The sequence below is a fragment of the Phodopus roborovskii genome, unplaced genomic scaffold, assembly GCF_943737965.1.
Source record: "Phodopus roborovskii unplaced genomic scaffold, PHOROB, whole genome shotgun sequence".
In the NCBI taxonomy this organism is placed as follows: Eukaryota; Metazoa; Chordata; class Mammalia; order Rodentia; family Cricetidae; genus Phodopus; species Phodopus roborovskii.
In genome coordinates, this window is record NW_026126461.1 from 6,891,306 (window position 1) to 6,907,924 (window position 16,619).

At 45.5% G+C, this 16,619-nt stretch overlaps 1 protein-coding gene across 4 annotated transcripts in view; it reads left to right on the forward strand.

Moving 5' to 3' along the window:
• The first annotated feature begins 1,081 nt into the window (after positions 1-1,081).
• The window catches only part of Farp2 (FERM, ARH/RhoGEF and pleckstrin domain protein 2), an 84,844-nt gene continuing 69,306 nt past the window's right edge, over positions 1,082-16,619 (forward strand). For all 4 annotated transcript variants that reach the window (XM_051190838.1, XM_051190839.1, XM_051190837.1 and 1 more), the window contains exons 1-2: positions 1,082-1,193; positions 15,325-15,535. In XM_051190838.1, the coding sequence (XP_051046795.1) occupies positions 15,353-15,535 (183 nt within the window). In that variant the 5' untranslated portion in view covers positions 1,082-1,193; positions 15,325-15,352. The remainder of the gene's footprint in view (positions 1,194-15,324; positions 15,536-16,619) is intronic.

A 16,619-nucleotide genomic window follows, 5' to 3' on the forward strand; every position in this document is an offset into this window, starting at 1 on the left:
AGTGGATTGAGTACTTGCCATCCAACCTGATAAAACCTGAGTTTGAGCCTGAAACAATGTGGGAGGAGACACAAAAGTAAATGTTCAAAAAATAACCAAAAGCTTTACCCTAATCTGTGGGGATCATCAACTTCGTCTTTGCCTGATGTCCATTTGGGCAGCCAGACCACTGGAATGACCGTCCCAGTACTATCTGGGCCCCTCATCCTCTTGCTTTCTGAGCAGCACACCAACCCCAGGGTAGGTCTCTAGGTACCAGGTTGCTCATGTCTAACCTCATTCCTGCTCTTATGATTGACAGCACACTCAGTGGCAGTGGCTAGTTAGAGGAAAATGCTAGGGTGGTGGATTAAGTTGGAAGGCCACCCTATGCCACTGAGCCCTAGGTTTCCTTGGAGAAGTAGTGGGCAGAAGCTTCTTCCACCTTGGTGCTGTGTACAAATTGTTCCTGAATGGTGGTTGAGAGGCCTGGCTTCCTGCAGGGCCATTAGTTAACCAATGGGAGAAGAAACCGAGGGTACTGCAAATCACAGGAGTTGGGGGGCCCCGGGCTCTGAGCGAAGCCCGACTCGGGGACCGCATCTCGAAAGCGACCTTCTAGGAACATCTGGTTCCCACAGACCACGGTTCCACTATTCCGGTCGGAGGCATGAATGACCAAGGGTATGAATGTTAGGACAGTTCCGTGAGCTGGGGGCAGTCCCAATCCCCACCCAGAACCGCCCCGCCTTACTTGTCAAAGCCAGGCTGGAGGCTGAGACCCACGCCTGTGCCCAAGTCCCGCCCAGGGCCCACGCGCGTTCAAAGTCCAGCCCAGGCCGCGTCCGAGACCGAACTTTCCCGACGTCCCTAAGTCCCACCCAGCACAGAGTTCTCCGGCCCCCAAGCCCCGCCCAGCGTGCTGGAGCTCGGTTCCACCCGCGGGGGAGCTGCACAGCCCGGCATTTGACATTAGGGCCCGCTCGCCCCGCCCTCCCCCGGCCGAGCGCCAATCAGGCCCGGGTGCTGCGCTCGCAGGCTCCGGTCCGGAGGACCCGCCCGCAGGCCAATCGGCGGTGCGTCCGCGGGGGGGCGGGGCTGCGGCGGGGGCGGGGCAGCAGCTAGCCGTCGGGATCGGGCGGCGCGGCGCGGCGCGGGCGCAGGACGTGGAGGAGGCCCGGCTGGCGGAGGCGCAGGCAGGCCGGTGTGGCACGGTGAGGACGCGGCGGCCGGCGCCGAGGCGGGGGCGGGGGCGGGGGCGAGCCGCGCAGGGCCGGTGGGGCGGGCTCGGGCTCCCCGCGTTGGCCGGACCTCAGCGGAACCTGAGCCCGAGCAGGCCCGAGGTCCACCAGGGACAGTCCACGCCCGCTCTGAGGCCTTCGGGAGGGCGCCAGCTCCTCACCGAGTCCGCGCTTGACAGCACACGTCTGTGGGCCCTGTCCGTGGACGGTGGAGGCAGGGGAGTCTTGGGGCGAGACTGGGTGTCCGCTCGTGGAAATGGGCGGGCTGGGGAGGGCCGAGGGCTGCAGGGTTGTGCTCGGAGCCTGGCTGTCAGCAGAGAACTGAGGGCAGGCAGGGACATCACACGTGGAGACCAGCTGTCGAGGAACGGGGTGTCTCTCGTGGACACTGCGTGCCCCGTGGAGGGTTAAGGGCCACCAGAGTACCCTCCCGAAGACCCCCCTCTCCCCCGGGCCAGTGCTCAACAGCAGGAGCCTCGGGAAGCCCCAGCAAGAGCCGCAAGTGAAAGCCCAGAAGGGCATTCATCGGCCACTCCCTGTTTTGTCTTCTCAGCCTTGCCTTCAGAAGTGAAACTCAGGTGTTAGTGCTCTAACTCTACCAGGATCTGGGAACAGGACTGGCCCATTGCGTTTTCCCCACCCTGGATTATAAACGCCTTTGCCATTTACACACGTGGCAGTGATTTCCCAAGATATTTCATGTACCAGTAACGGTGGTGAAAAACAGAAATTAAAGCAAGGCATTCATGAAGGAAATAACGTCGATACGTAGTGTTCAGAAAGAATGGGGAGACTTAACATTCCAGGCAGAATTTTTACAGGGTGGCTTTTCTCGCTAGCTTTTTGTTTCCATGAGGCGTTTTTCGACTGGGCCACTGAAAACGTTTGGTAATTAGTGGGTTCCACTGAATGTGCGTTGGTCTTGTGGAGACGGCATTGTAGTCGGCACTACAGACACTCTCAGTGTGAGAAAGATGAAAGGTCGTTTGAAATAGGGAGGTGTGCTGGTAGGTAGGCTCTGTGTGTGTGTGTGTGTGTGTGTGTGTGTGTGTGTGTGTGTGTGTGTGTGTGTGTGTGTGAATTTCTGGATACAGCAAGTCATTTGTGAAGCACTTTTTGTCAGTTTTAAAGTCTTCAAAGGAGACATGGCCAAGTTGCACAGCCTTCTCACATCTGCACCCCCCACCCCCACCCCCGGTTTTTATTGACACCGTTTCCAGATCACCGCCCTCTTAGTCTTTTTCTGAGCGCCGAGAGTACAGTTGTAGTCCATTTTAAAGCACAGGAGGAAGTTAAACCGGTGGGTTTGGGGTGACATTCTGGGATTTGTGCAAACCCAGCCATTGCCCCTGCTTCTCTGATGACCTTGCTTTGCTACATTTTATGAATGCTAACAGTGAGTTAGGTCCTTTCCTACAAATTCCTTTACAAAGAGGAAGTCACCATGAGGTATACCCTCATTTATCCCTGCCTTGGGTTCCTCATCCATAAAGTAAGTTTAAAGTGGGGTTTATTGTGAGGACTGAGACTCAAGGTTTGAAAGCTGTTAAGTGCCTCTCATTAAGTACTTCATGGGCCCCTATCAAGTGAAAAACAGTAGCACAGGCTACCCCTGGGTGTTTGTCAGATGAGTTGGTAGAGAATTAGACAGTGGCGCCACAGTTATCCCGCTTGGAGGGAAGGCTATGAACTAGATTGCCTACGCAGAGATTAATCCACAGGTAATCCCCTGGGAAACCATTTGTGTCTATTTGTCAGTTTCCCCCTTTCCAAACACCCCTGCTTCTGAACACCAAATTATGCCTACCGTTTCATTGTATTTTTCTTTCCCCCATTTTCCTGTCTGATTCCCCGTTTCCCTTCAAGAGCTTCGTACATGCCACACAGTGCTAGGTGTGCAACCAGAGTACAGTGAAAAGTTGGGTTCCTTAGTCTGCTCTCCCAGGTCGGTATGTGTTAAGTCACTTGGCTCTAATATATATCTGTTGATGGGAGGGTTTGGCCTTATTGATGAAAACTGAAAAGTTGAGTGAGGATCTCATAGAACTTAGTATGTATGATAAATCCCAGTGTTATCATTTTCCTGGGAGTGTTTATGTTGCAGAGGATTGTGGCCTACTATTTTTGGAAAGCAACTACCAGTATTTGAAATCCCACTTTTAAAAAAATCAGATAAGCAAACATTGTATCAGTCGGGTGGTTAAGTAAGTACTCTTGGCCATTAAACATTCTTTGGCAAGCTCATTCCTGTTCCTTCTTGAAGCATAATTTGAACCGTTTTGATCTTGGGGAATATGCTTCACATATGCCTTTAACCTTAAAGGTGAAATTGTGTGCACACAAAAATTCAAGTGTAAAAACTATGCATGAGGTCATGGACAGAATCAGGAGGGCAGAGTGACTTAAGTGATTTTGTTTTAGACATAGGATTATGTTTCACTAACCATAAATACTAAGGTATTTTAGTTTATTGCTCCCTTAAGATAAAAAAAAAAAAAAACTGAGGACGGTTAGATGGCTGAATGGGTACAGGCGCTTGCCGCCAAGCCTGGTGGACCTGCATTGGAACCAGGTACACAAGCGTTAGAGGGAGAGAAACACTTTCCAAAAGCTGTGCTCTAACCTCTTTATGTGAACAGTGTTAAACATGCACACACAAACCCAAGTAAATGTAATTTTACAAAACAAAGGCAGGGCCAGTGGTGGTGGCACACCTTTAATCCCAGCACTCAGGAGGCAGAGGCAGGGGGATCTCTGTGAGTTCCAGGCCAGCCAGGGCTACACAAAGAAACCCTGTCTTGAAAACTAAACAAAAAAGGCGCTGTGATACAGTGAAGAGACCCGCTTTGCTTCATCACTGTCCCCAGCCCATCCTGATCACATCCCAAAATAGATTTGATGATGTCCCACCCAGCTTCAAAACCTGCTTCAGAATGGACTTCCAATCTAGTTGACCTGCTGGATCCCCGCCAGCCCAGTCCCAGGCAGCTTCCGTTGCTCTTCTCTGTTGTCTTGAACTGGCTGTACCGTGCCTTTACCCTAACCCTGTTCACACGCAGGTGATGTGTTCACCCCACCTGAGGGAGACTGGGTCTGGCCACATAGACCTGGCTGTCCTGGAACTCACTATGTAGGTCAGGCTGGCCTCGAAGTCTGGCAATCTGCCTTCATCTGTCTCAGGAGTTCCGGGAGTGAAGGGAGTGCCACTCTGCTCCACCTGATCCCTTTTTTTTCCCATGTGAGACCCCCCCCCCAAGCCCCTGAGCCTGCAGGACCACAACTCTAGTGATTGTTTTTCCTCGCTGTGATTGCAGTGGACAAGTGTTCTTGAGCGCTTACTCGGTTGCTTTCCTTTCTTGATTAAACTTTTTGGGCACACTGTAGAATCAGGGTGGGGTCGAGGCCATCTGCGGAGGTGAGTGAGGAACTGCCAAGTCATTCCCCTCGATTAGCCCAAGTTCATTAAGCTATAGTGAAAACACTGCCACCTGTTACAGTGGCAGGTGTCAAGCAACGGGCTTGATGTGGGCCTCCTGGCAGTGGTGGCCATTTGGACGTAGTAGCTACTGTCATGTGTTTGAGGATTGATAAGCCTTTTTGATTAGACTTTCCCTCCAAGCCAACTGCTCCCCACCTGCCAGATTCCCTTCCGTGTGCTCATTTTATATAGCATACTTACCACCATCTAACATTCCACTGCATTGTAGGGATTTTTCTCCCGTAGCATCCGTAAGCATTTAGAGTTTCTATACTATCAGAATAAGTGATCAATAAGTGTTTGAAATACAAAATGATAATAAATCAATAATACAGTACAGTAATGAAGTTTCATGTGAGAGCAGAGTCTGATGCTAGGTTTTGTGGAACCTGAAGCATGTATAATTAGAAAGGGACAGTCAGTTCATATCAGCCTATAATTCCATCTCCAAAAGGACCAGACACCTTTGGTCTCTGTGGGCACCTTCACTCAAAATAGGCCAGTGTTGAAATGTTTTACTTTTGTTTTTTGAGACAAGGTTTCTCTGGGTAGCCCTGGCTGTCCTGGAACTCACTCTGTAGCCCGAGCTCTAGGATCCACCTTTCTCTGCCTCCCAAGTGTGAGATTAAAGACATGCAACACCATGCCCACTTAAAAGTATTTTTAATTGAACTGTTTTAGAAAAGCAAAACAGGAGCAACTCTGACCCTCAACAAGAGACAGTATTCTTGCCTCCTGTGGAAGGTCGGCAGGGATCAGAAAAAAAAGTGAAGCAGGCCATTCCAGGTGTCTGTAATAGCCACCCATTACTGTAGACAGCTGGGAAGGAGAGTAAAAATCAGTCCTTTACCCTCTCCCAGTGAGAACCATCACAAACATGTTTGGGGTTGTTTTTAGGGGAGGATGGGTTTATTTTGGCTCCTGGTTTAAAATGTGATAACAAAGCTAAGTTTCTGGGTGTGCACACTCCATCCCAGCCCTCCCACTTGTTAGCTAGAACTTCTGGATGTGTGCACGATGCAGCTGTGGAGGGTCCTGGCAAGCGAAGGTAGTGTAGTGGGGATGAAGGCCAGGATTTGCAGAACCACTACACCAACAGAGAGCTTCTTGTTTTCCCTCCACTACTCTGGCCTGCTGCTGTCACAGTGTCCAGAGCCTAGAGGTGAGCTTCCGGTAGTGATATGGGGAGCTCTCTAGTTTGGCTCCAGAGGAGAGTGGGGAAAGTCCACCATTTTTCCTCTTAGCCATTGTCTTTTTTACCCTCTCTTCCCTCTTGGAGCTCCATCAAAGACAAAGTACAATTTGTGGGTAAACAGGGCTACTAAAGACCCAGATTTCTGACTAAAGGACCGAAAAGAGAGCCTTATGAACAGGAAAGTATACCAGAGAGGTCAGAGACAAAAAGTTTGAGGAAGTTGCTCCTGAAGGGTTTATGGACGTAGGGGGTCAACACTGAGCATATGTGTGGGTCCTGAACTGAGAACCAGGGTCCAGAGAGAATTCATCAGATAAGAGCACTGGCTGCTCTTCCAGAGGACCTGTGTTCAGTTCCCCAAACTCACATGCCAGTTCACAACCAGTTCCAAGGGACCCAAGGCTTTCTTCTGGCTTCATAGGGGTAAGTGGGACACATGTAGGGGTTTTCTGGGGAAAAATCAGAGCTCTGAAGTGGAGTTAGCACTGAGACAATATGCCACAGAAGACTGCAGATGCCAGTGTCTGCTCATCAGAAATACCAGTATGCTCTGCGGGATGGAAGTAAGACCTACACCCCAAGCCCAGTGTTTTAAAAGTCTAGGATATAATCCAAAGATACTCATATATGAAAACTCAGGGAAATGCTCACAAGCAAAGACAGACTAAAACTCAAGTGATGTAAATATTGGACTGATCTGAGAATGTTGTCAGTGTGCTGGCTAGTCTTATGTCAGTGTGATCTATGAAGTACAGTTGTCTGAAAGGAGAGGACATCAGTTGAGAAAAGACCCACATAAGATTTGGCTGTAAAGCATTTTCTTAGTGATTGATGTCAGAGGGCCCAGCCCATTGTGGATGGTTCCATCACTGGGCTGGTGGTCCTGGATTCCATAAGAAAGCAGGCTGAGCAAGCCAGGGGAAGCCAGTTAGCAGCACCTTCCCTGGCCTCTGCATCAGCTCCTGCCTCCAGATTCTTGGCACTGTTTGAGTTCCTGTCCTGACTTCCTTCAGTGATGAACAGTTCTGTGGAAGTGTAAGTCATATAAACCTCTCAATGTGCTTTTCGGTCATGGTGTTTCATCACAGCAATACTAACCCTAAGGTAGCCAAGATTATGGCTTTGTGGCCGTAAATTCTTAGTGCTCATCCAGGAAATGTGTTACATAGCAAGACTCTTTGCAGATGTAATTAAAGATACTGGAAAAACTAACATTGAAATAATGAGGCTGGCCTGGATTCAGGTGGTCTACCCATGTGATCAGAATTCTGTGGGGAATCTATCTCCAGCTGATACCAGAGGAAAGAGGTGGAGAGGTTAGAAACACGTATTTTCAATGTATTCTTTCTGCCTTAGATGGAGCCAGGAGCCAAGAATGAAGGTGGCTTGTTGGTACATCCGGGGGTTAAACCTGGGCCTACAGTACTTTCCTACTGCTTATGAGGCCACCACAAAAAGATTTTTTCAGTTATAGAATTTTGTTTTACATAAAATTAGAACATCTAACAATTGTCTGAAGCACCAAGAGAAGGAAATCATAAAACTATTGTTCAGATACTTAAACAACTAGGGAGTGAAGGTAAAACTGGAATGTTGATAAATATCAGTTGTGTCCAAAGATGTATCTTTGAGCCAATTGTCTTGTTTATTCTGTGGCGTTTGTGTGAAGGGTCGTTATTATTTCTTTATTCTTTGGTGTTGTGTGAGGGGCCTTTATTCTGATCACAGAGCTTCACAAGGTTTATTTTATTTTTGGCTATGAATACTATAAACTAGTTGGCGCATCAACTTCCATGGGTTGTTTGTTTGTTTGTTTGTTTGTTTTTTGGTGTTTTTTATTTTGTTTTTTTGTTTTTGTTTTCCATTGAGCTGCTTGGCCTTCTTACAAGAGGTGTGTCACTTGGGGTGGGTTTGGGGTTTCCATAGACTCTTTCTGTTCCAGTGTGTCTTTCTCTTTCTGCTTCCAGCTGTTGGGTCAAGATACAAGCTCTTGGGTATTCCTGTCCCAGTGCTTTGTTTTGCCATCATGGACCCTAACCCTCTGAAACTGTAAGATCCACATTCTTGTATATGTTGCCTTGGACATGGTATTTTATCACAGCAATAGAAACGTGACTAAGATACTACACTTAGAGCTCACAAATTCAGCAAGACTGGTGGCCAGCAAACTCCAAGGAGCTACCTGTCTCCGCCTCCCTGGCACTGGGATTACAGGCACACCTGGGTTGTGTGGGTGGGTGCTGGTGTAGCAAACTTTCTCATTGGGCTATCTTTGGACTGCCAGCCTGAAAATAACAACCCAGAGACTTACTGTTAATTATGAAAACTTGGCCTTAGCTTCAGCTTGTCTCCACTAAACTTAAATTAACTCGTTTTTGTTAATCTGTGTTCTGCTGCATGACATTAACTTCTCTGTACTACCCATCTTGCTTCCTCCGTATCTGGCTGGTGACTCTGCCTTTCTTCTTCCCAGAGTCCTCTCTGTCCCTGGAAGTCCTGCCTAACCTCTCTGCCTAGTTATTGGCCATTCAGCTCTTTATTTCACCAATCACAGCAATACGTCTTCACATAGAGTATAAATGTCTCACAACATTCTGGGGATCAACACTCAAGTTCTCATGCTTGAGTAGCAAGCATTTTACATCCAAGTCATCTCCTCAGCTCCTCTGTGACCTTTAAAGTCTTTAACAGTCACCGGCATCAGGAGCTCTGCTGATCTTTCTGAGGTCTGAGGAGCCATTTGTTCACATTGTGCAGGTGTGGTTTCTGTGGTGCTGAGGCTGTGTCAGCTTCCATCTGACAGTGCAACTGTGTCTAGAGAGGTGGTTATGTTTCTACAGTGAAACTCCTAGGAAGGGTGTGGATGTTCACAGCTGCCTGCCGGTCTGCCTAGCTAGCTGTTCTCATCAGTTCTTTGAACCTTGCCCTGTAATATAAAACCTGACATTGTTTTTCAACTTCTGCATATTAATTAACTTGCTTGCTTATTTTTTTTTAATCAGTTGTGCTTAGAGAATGACAGACCCATCTTTTGCTATACTGCAGTAGTGTAGCCCAAGGTTGGGGGACTGGGGGTCTGTTTATCATGGGCTGGTGAGATGGCTCAGCCAGTAAAGGTACTTGCTGACAAACCTTGACCGGAGTTCCACCCTTGGGACCCACATGGAAGATGAGAGCACTGACCCCACAGGGTGTCTCTCCTGTGACCTCCACAGTGTGCCCATGCACACACACACAAACATAAATGTCTTTAAGTTCATAATATTGAGGAGATTTTAGACCTGTCAGAAACTGGTATCACATTCTGTCTCTTTGGTTAGTCAATAAAGCAGTTTGCCTTTTAATTCTCCCATAAGGACCCAGGGTTTCAAGGAAGGCAGATGTTCACTGCCCAGCAGCATGCTAGCTAGATCCCTTACAGTGGACAGTGCTTTTGTTCAGGGAGAGCAAGAATCTTGGTAACCAGATTGAGGCACAAAGCTGACTCTGTTGCTTCTGGGTTATGTGTTCCTGGACAGCCTCCTTTATTTATTTATTTATCCATCCATCAATTTATTTATTTATTTATTTATTTATTTATTTAATCAATTTACTACAGAGCTTTCCCATACACATTCCATCCTGTACACTCCCCCCACACACACTGTTAGAAGTCCTAACTGGAGTAGACAACTGTTACATCACCACCATCCCCCAAAGCCTTTGCCAACTTTTCAGCTGAATTTTCCAACTTTAGGAAATGACATGTCACAGGGTTTTTAAATTATTATTTTAAAATGAGGACATAACCAAAGCAGCCAAATTTGTAGTGAATGGTACAAAATGATGGAAATTGTATCCAGCTACTAGAGATATTTTTAGGAATGTAGACTACAAAGCATTCCATTCACATGGAAAAAAGATGAGAAAATTACTTGAGTCCCCTATATAGGTTGCTAGTTCTTTGCACTGTCTTTCTGTGGACTACTGAGGGGAGGTGCCCCAGCAGATGCCAGGACAGGGCAGAAATGGACCATAGGCTCCCAGAATTGTATGCCTTGCTCTGTTCCTATCTTAGCCTTCTTGGTATTTATTTATAAGCACACAAAGCAAAATAAAGTTCATTCCTGTTAGGGCATATCTTACATAAGGCAAAGCATTCCCTACCCCCATTTTTCCTCATGCCAGACAAAAGCAAATGATACTGAGTGAAACAGCCTATGATTCTGCAGTAAGAGCCCAGAGATGAAGGTTGACCAGCACTCCCCTTCAGAGATGAAGGTTAACCAGCATTCCCTACACTGGGATGCCTACCAGTTTTCTATCAGGTTCTTTTCCTTTCTCTTCAACTTAGTAATACACTAAGCCTTAAAGTCTTAGCCTCAAGTCCCTGTCTCAGATTTCATCTTAAATCTGAGTACTTGCCAAGTTGGTAGTTCATACACTTCACTCACTGTTGCGGACCAGCAAGCAGATTTGTCTTTGAAATTGCAGCAGAGTTGCCTCCCCTTCAATGCTTATCCAAACCAGTGTGAATAAGAGTGTGTTAGGACTCCCTTTGAACCAGGTGAAAAGAAAGACAAAGGTCATTGCTCAGTAGGTGTGTAAGCTTGCAGAGATTTCTGTGGCAAGCCTCGCCTCATAGTTCAGGAGAGCTATGATATCCCTCAAGCTCTTCTGGGTCTTTTGTTCTCGTGGCCGATGAACTAATTACTATAAAAAGTCACAGCTAGGACTAGAGTTAAGCTGTGTTTAAAATATATTTTTACCAAATATACATGAACTTATGGTTTAATTTTGTAGGGTTTGTTGTTGTTAAGATTTGTTTAGTGTGTGTGCACATGTTCACGCAGTGCCTTCAGAGAGTCAGATCCCCTGAAACTAGAGCTACAGGTGATAGTAAGCTCCCTGATGTCAGTGCTAGGTTCCAAACCCAGGTTCTCTGCAAGAATAGCAAGTGCTCTTAGCTGCCGAGTCATCTCTCTAGCTCCATTTCTTTTGTTTTTTGAGAGAGAATGTTTAAGAGCATCTGTTCTTACAGAGGACCTGGGTTTGATTGCCAGCACCCACATAATAGATCACAACCATCCATAACTCGTTTCAGGGATCCAGTGCAATCCTCTGACTTCCTCCGGCTTCAAGCATGCATGTAGTACACAGAGATACATGCAAGTGAAACTTTCACACAAATAAATACATCTCTAAAAAGAAAAGGGCGGGAGGGAGGGAGGCTTGTTGCACTTTCAGGAGGACTCGGGTTTGGTTCCCAGCAGCCACATGATCGTTCACAACCATTTGTAACTTCACTACCAGAGAATCCAGTGCTTTCTTTTGACCTCCACAGGCTCCTATAGGCATGTGGCACATACATAGACACACAGACATATATTAATAAGTAAATAAATATTTTTTTAAAAAGGATCCTGGTTCAGTTCTGAGCATCCATATGGTGGCTCACAACTGTTCATAAGTCAAGTTCCAGATCTGATGCTCTTTTGTAACCTTCTCAGGCACTGCATTCTTGAGGTTCTCAGTCATACATGCATGCAAAAACACCTATGCACATAAAAACAAATATATAAAAAGGGGCTGGGCTAGAGAGATGGTCCAGTGGTTAAGAGCATTTGTTAACTATTGAGTCTTACTGTATTAGCCTAGGCTGGTCTTGAACTTGTAACCACCTGCCTCAACTTCCTAGATAGATGCCTATGTATACTACCACACTGTGTGACTTAATGCTTTATAAAGTGAACTTTCTACCCTAGGAGTACTTACCTCGTGTCCTGTTTATGTGATACAGGGACTCGTGTCCTGAGGGAATAACTTCCTTGCATTTTCTTTTTGTATCTTTTTCATCTTAGTGTGTACCTCTAGGCTCCGGTTATCCTTGTTCATTTTCTCAGAACTGTGTGGTCAGATGCAACCATTTTATAACAAACACAAGCTGGGCAGTGGTGGCACATGCCTTTAATCCCAGCATTCAGGAGGCAGAGGCAGAGGCAGATGTATCTCTTAGAGTTCAAGGCCAGCCCGGTCTACAGAGTGGGTTCTAGGGCAGCCAGTGCTACATAGAGAAACCAGGTCTTGAAAAACAAAACAAACAAACAAAAAAACAAAAACAGAAAACCTGAAGAATTTTTCCCTTTCAACATAGTAGCTGAGCAAAGTGTTGTGTACCCATAGCCCAACATGCAGGAAGCTGAGGCAGGAGGATGGACTGAGTCAGTGGATATAACAAAACCCTATCTCTAAATTAATACATATAAAAATACAAGTGAAAATCACACAATAAGATAAATTAGATAAATAGCCTCTAAAAATATATTTTGACTTTAGTAACCTTACTTACGGGAAGATTTACTCTGATTGATGATCAGAGTAAAACACACCTTGTTTCAGAAGAACTAACTTGACATCAGTTTTCCTATCACTCTAATAATATTAAATCCCTGAGAAAGCAACTCCAGGGAGAGGCGTTTATTCTGTCGGTCTCCGGTGTCAGTCCATAGTCACCCCCCATTGCTTCTGGGTGCATTTGTAGTGAAACATCACAACAGAGAGCACATGGTGGAGTAAAGTAGCTGATCTCAAGAGAGCCAGAGAATCACTGACACCCCCCCCCCCTTCCACGTAGGTCCTAAGGCAATAATGCCATCCAATTAAGAACCTGTCAGTAGATTAATCCACCACGGGTTAGAGCCTTTGTAAGTCAGTCATTTCTGAAGAGCCCATCAGATGGTAGCCAGGCCTTTACCACTGGGACTTTTGGGGACAGTTCACACTCAAACTTAGGAGAACACCTGCTGGTTCAGTATTTGGTAAATGTAAACTGATGAGGACATAGAGGCCACTGTTTGTATTTTCATCTACTTCCACTTTGAGGTACCCTAAAGGTAGAAGTCTCCATTTACAGTATTAACATTATGTGGAAGTGAAGGAGAATGTTCATGGTTGCAGTTCTCCGAGCTCCATAGACTCGTGTTAACAGTGTACACACGGAAGTGCCGGGCTGCTGTGCTCAGTCTTCAGTATACCACTTGATGAGACAGGGCAGGTTTTTTAATGCCACGGATACCAAGTAACTAAGTAGCTGGCAGACACTGAGAATCTAGCACTGCCCTTAGGCAGACTACAGACTGGCGAGCTTCCAGAATGGTAGGTCACAGCTACCTGAGCCTCACATGTAAGTAGTTGTCCTGTTTGAACTGGCTTTATACATGAATTGAGCTGGGAAACTAACTTGGTACAGTTATGTGCCACTTCATCACTTTGCTCCCGTTACACTTGTTTTTTAAAATATTTAGTTGTGGATGCATATGTGGCACATTAGTGGATGTCAGAATTTTCTGGAGTCTGTTCTGTCCTTCCACTGTGTGAGTCCTGGGGATAGATCCCAGGTCACTGGGCTTGGCAAAGTGCCTTTACTTGCTAAGCCTTCTCACTGGCCCTCGTGTTGCACTTTGCCAAAAGATTTTGGCCTCCTTTGATAAACTGGGTGCACACAGCACTTCTCAGTCAAGCTCCCGTGGGGTGTGGCTTTAAGTAGGAGTTGGTTGGCAGTGAGTCCTGAAGAACCAATTCAAAGGCTACAAGATCCATGGTCTGGTTTGTCTTGTAATATGTGCATGAAAACTGGAAAGGCCTCACAGCAGTGCTTGGCGTAGCAGAGAATGGGCTGAGGATCGAAGTTTGTTGTTTTGTTTTCTTAGTGCTAGGTATTTAAGACCCTTGTCTACTCCTGGGCCAACATTCTGCCACTGACCTACAGCTACAGTCCAAGAGAGATCAATTCTTTAAAAGGTTACTACAGTTAGCAGAAAACATTTACATAGTGATTGAAGAGACACAAAGTAAGTTTTGCAGACTACATTTTTTACTGGTTAAACATCTGGTGTTTGTGTCTCACTTCTACCACGTTGGCCTGTATCATTCGCTACCCTGGTTTTACTGTTAAACATTTTTCTTTTCTTTTTTTTTTTCTTTTTCTTTGTGTGGTGTTATCTGTTTTAAAGTTCTCCTATGTAAACCAGGCTGGCCTCAGACTCACAGAGCGACCCTTGCCTCTACTGAAATTGAAGGCATGTACCCCACAACCAGCTTTTTTAGCTTTGGTTTCTAAGAGAAGGTCCCATATAGACCAAGCTGGCCTAGAAGTCTATGTCACAAAGGATGATGCTGAACTCAGACCCATCCATCCTCCTGCCTCTGCTTCTGAGTGCTGGAATTGGGTGTGTGCTACCACCGCCTGCTGTATGTGATGCTGGGATTGAACTTGGGGTTTGTTCATGCCAGACAAGTGCTGTGATAACCAGGCCACACTCCACCTCCTTCAGTTTCTTTGATTTTTCAAACATAACTAACATATTTAAGAAGAAAAATTGCCATAAATAGTAAGTACCTTAGTACAAGGAGAAACAATATTATGAGATTCTACCAGATACTTAGCTTGCTCTTTGTTAAAAACATGGAGGAAATTACCCTTTTAGACTTAACAGCTTAAAAACAGGCTTTTCCTTTTGTGCAGCAAGGAGGATTGAAAATGACCCCAGCCCTCTTGGCCCTTTAGTGACATCTGTTAAATGATCTTACATAGCAATGCCAGTGTTATGGTGGGTCTGAGGTGGGGTACAACCTGAGAATACCTGAGAATAGTCTGGGGCCTATGTGTGGGTTCACTAGACCCTTGTCCGGGCTGTCATTTGATGCTATGCCCCAAATTTCTTCCCAAGGGGCCAGTGGCACCTGCTCTACCCTAGAAAATACAAGGAGTACAAGGCTGGCAAAGACAAGTCTGGGTGTTTTCATGTCCTTTGGCTTCATCCCTGGTGGCCTTCTGTGCACACTGAGCCAATGTAAAAGACAGGTCCGTGGCTACTTCAGATTACTGTGACGATGCCAGACTTGTGTTGATGCTCTTCTATTACTTTTATTAGAAAGGACACTATCCAGCACTTGGACCAATTGTTAGCACACGTGACTGGGCTGAAGGAGGAAGGCATGCTGGATATTGAGCAGTGGGTTTTCTTCCCTCTCCCAGGGGGATGGTAATGATGTCACTCATGAATGGCTTCTTAGAGGTTCAGTGAGTAATATATGTGGCTGGCTCACAGAACCTTGGAAATATTAGCCGAGGTTTTATTCATTTTGTGCTACAACTATATGCATAGGAGAAGAAAAACTTTGTTCCTTATTTTAATGTATTTAAACACAGATGTTAAGCCAGGCAGTGGTGGCACACTTCTTTAGTCCCAGCACTCAGGAGGTAGAGGTAAGAGGATCTACAAAGCTATACAGAGAAACCCTGTCTCAAAAAACAAACAAACAAACAAACAAAAAACCCCACCTCACAGAAGTTAAAAGGTAAATATACATGATGTCTGGGTTCTCATGAGCCCATTTTTCACATTGCTTTCATATCTAAATGATAGTTATTTAGTATGTTTTTGTTTTAGTGTTTCCTCCACTTTCAACTAATGAAGAATGGGGGAAATAGAAGGAACATACAGAGCTTTACCGACTTCAGGAACACGTCTGGGCGGCCAGACTTCTGTCGGAGTGAGCACCCTGGAGCCGGAGCAGACTCTGTCACCCAGGATGCAGGAGAAGCACCTGCACATCAGAGTGAAGCTGCTGGATGGCACTGTGGAAGTATTTGACATTGAGGTAAGAGGCATGTTCCTTCTACGTTCTGATGAAATCTCTGTACCAGATTCCATTTTGCTGGTAAAGAGTTTGTGTTGTATATTTATTCAGGTAACCAAGAGTTGCTGCTTTGAGTCTTTGGAAATAGTAAATCTAAGTTAACTTTCAGTTACAATTCTGAAGGATACACTGTTTCCATTCTTTTTTTTATATATATATATATAATTTTTTATTTAATTTTATATAACAAAGTCCAATGAAATGAAAACAAACATTTATACACAATATTTGGGAATTTGGGCATCGTTCTTTCCAGACTACTTCCTTGTTTCCATTCTTTTAAGAGGATGGCTGAAGGATACAAACTATGACCAAATGGCTTTGACTCAGACCTTCTACATTCCCCACCTAGGTGTCTGAGGTCCTGGTACCTACATAAAAGATAACGTGGCCTCAAGGCATGTCAGCATACCTGTCTGAGCAGAGAATCGGTTCTCCTTGCTGAGGGACTGAATAGACACTAGTAAGAGAAGTGACATCAGTATGTACCATACACACAGTAAGGCCTTAGGTTGTGAATTAGTGTATAGTGAGGATCTTACATTGAGAGGTAGTATGAGCTCCACCTCCTGAGACAGTGTACAGTGATCTGGTGTCCAGGCAGTATGCAGTTAGGGTGAGGCCTGCTGTTGTGAGGAGGTTCACAGTGGGAGCTAACCCCTAAAAAAATAGAAGCAGTCATCAAAAGTCTTCCAAAAAAAAAAAAAAAAAAAAAAAAAAAAAGCACAGGCCCAGATGGTTTTACTGAAGAATTCCACATAATGTTCAAAGAGCTAATACCAGTACTCCTCAAATCATTCCACACAATAGAAATAGAGGAACATTGCCAAACTCTTTTTACAATAACTACCGTTACCCTGCTCCCAAAACACACAAAGACCCAACTAAGAAAGAGAATTACAGACTAATTTCCTTCATGAACATTGATGCAAAAGTACTCAATAAAATACTAGCAAGACGAATTCAAGAATACATCAGAAAAATTATCCACCATGACCAAGTAGGATTCATCCCAGAGATGCAGAGATGGTTCAACATACACAAA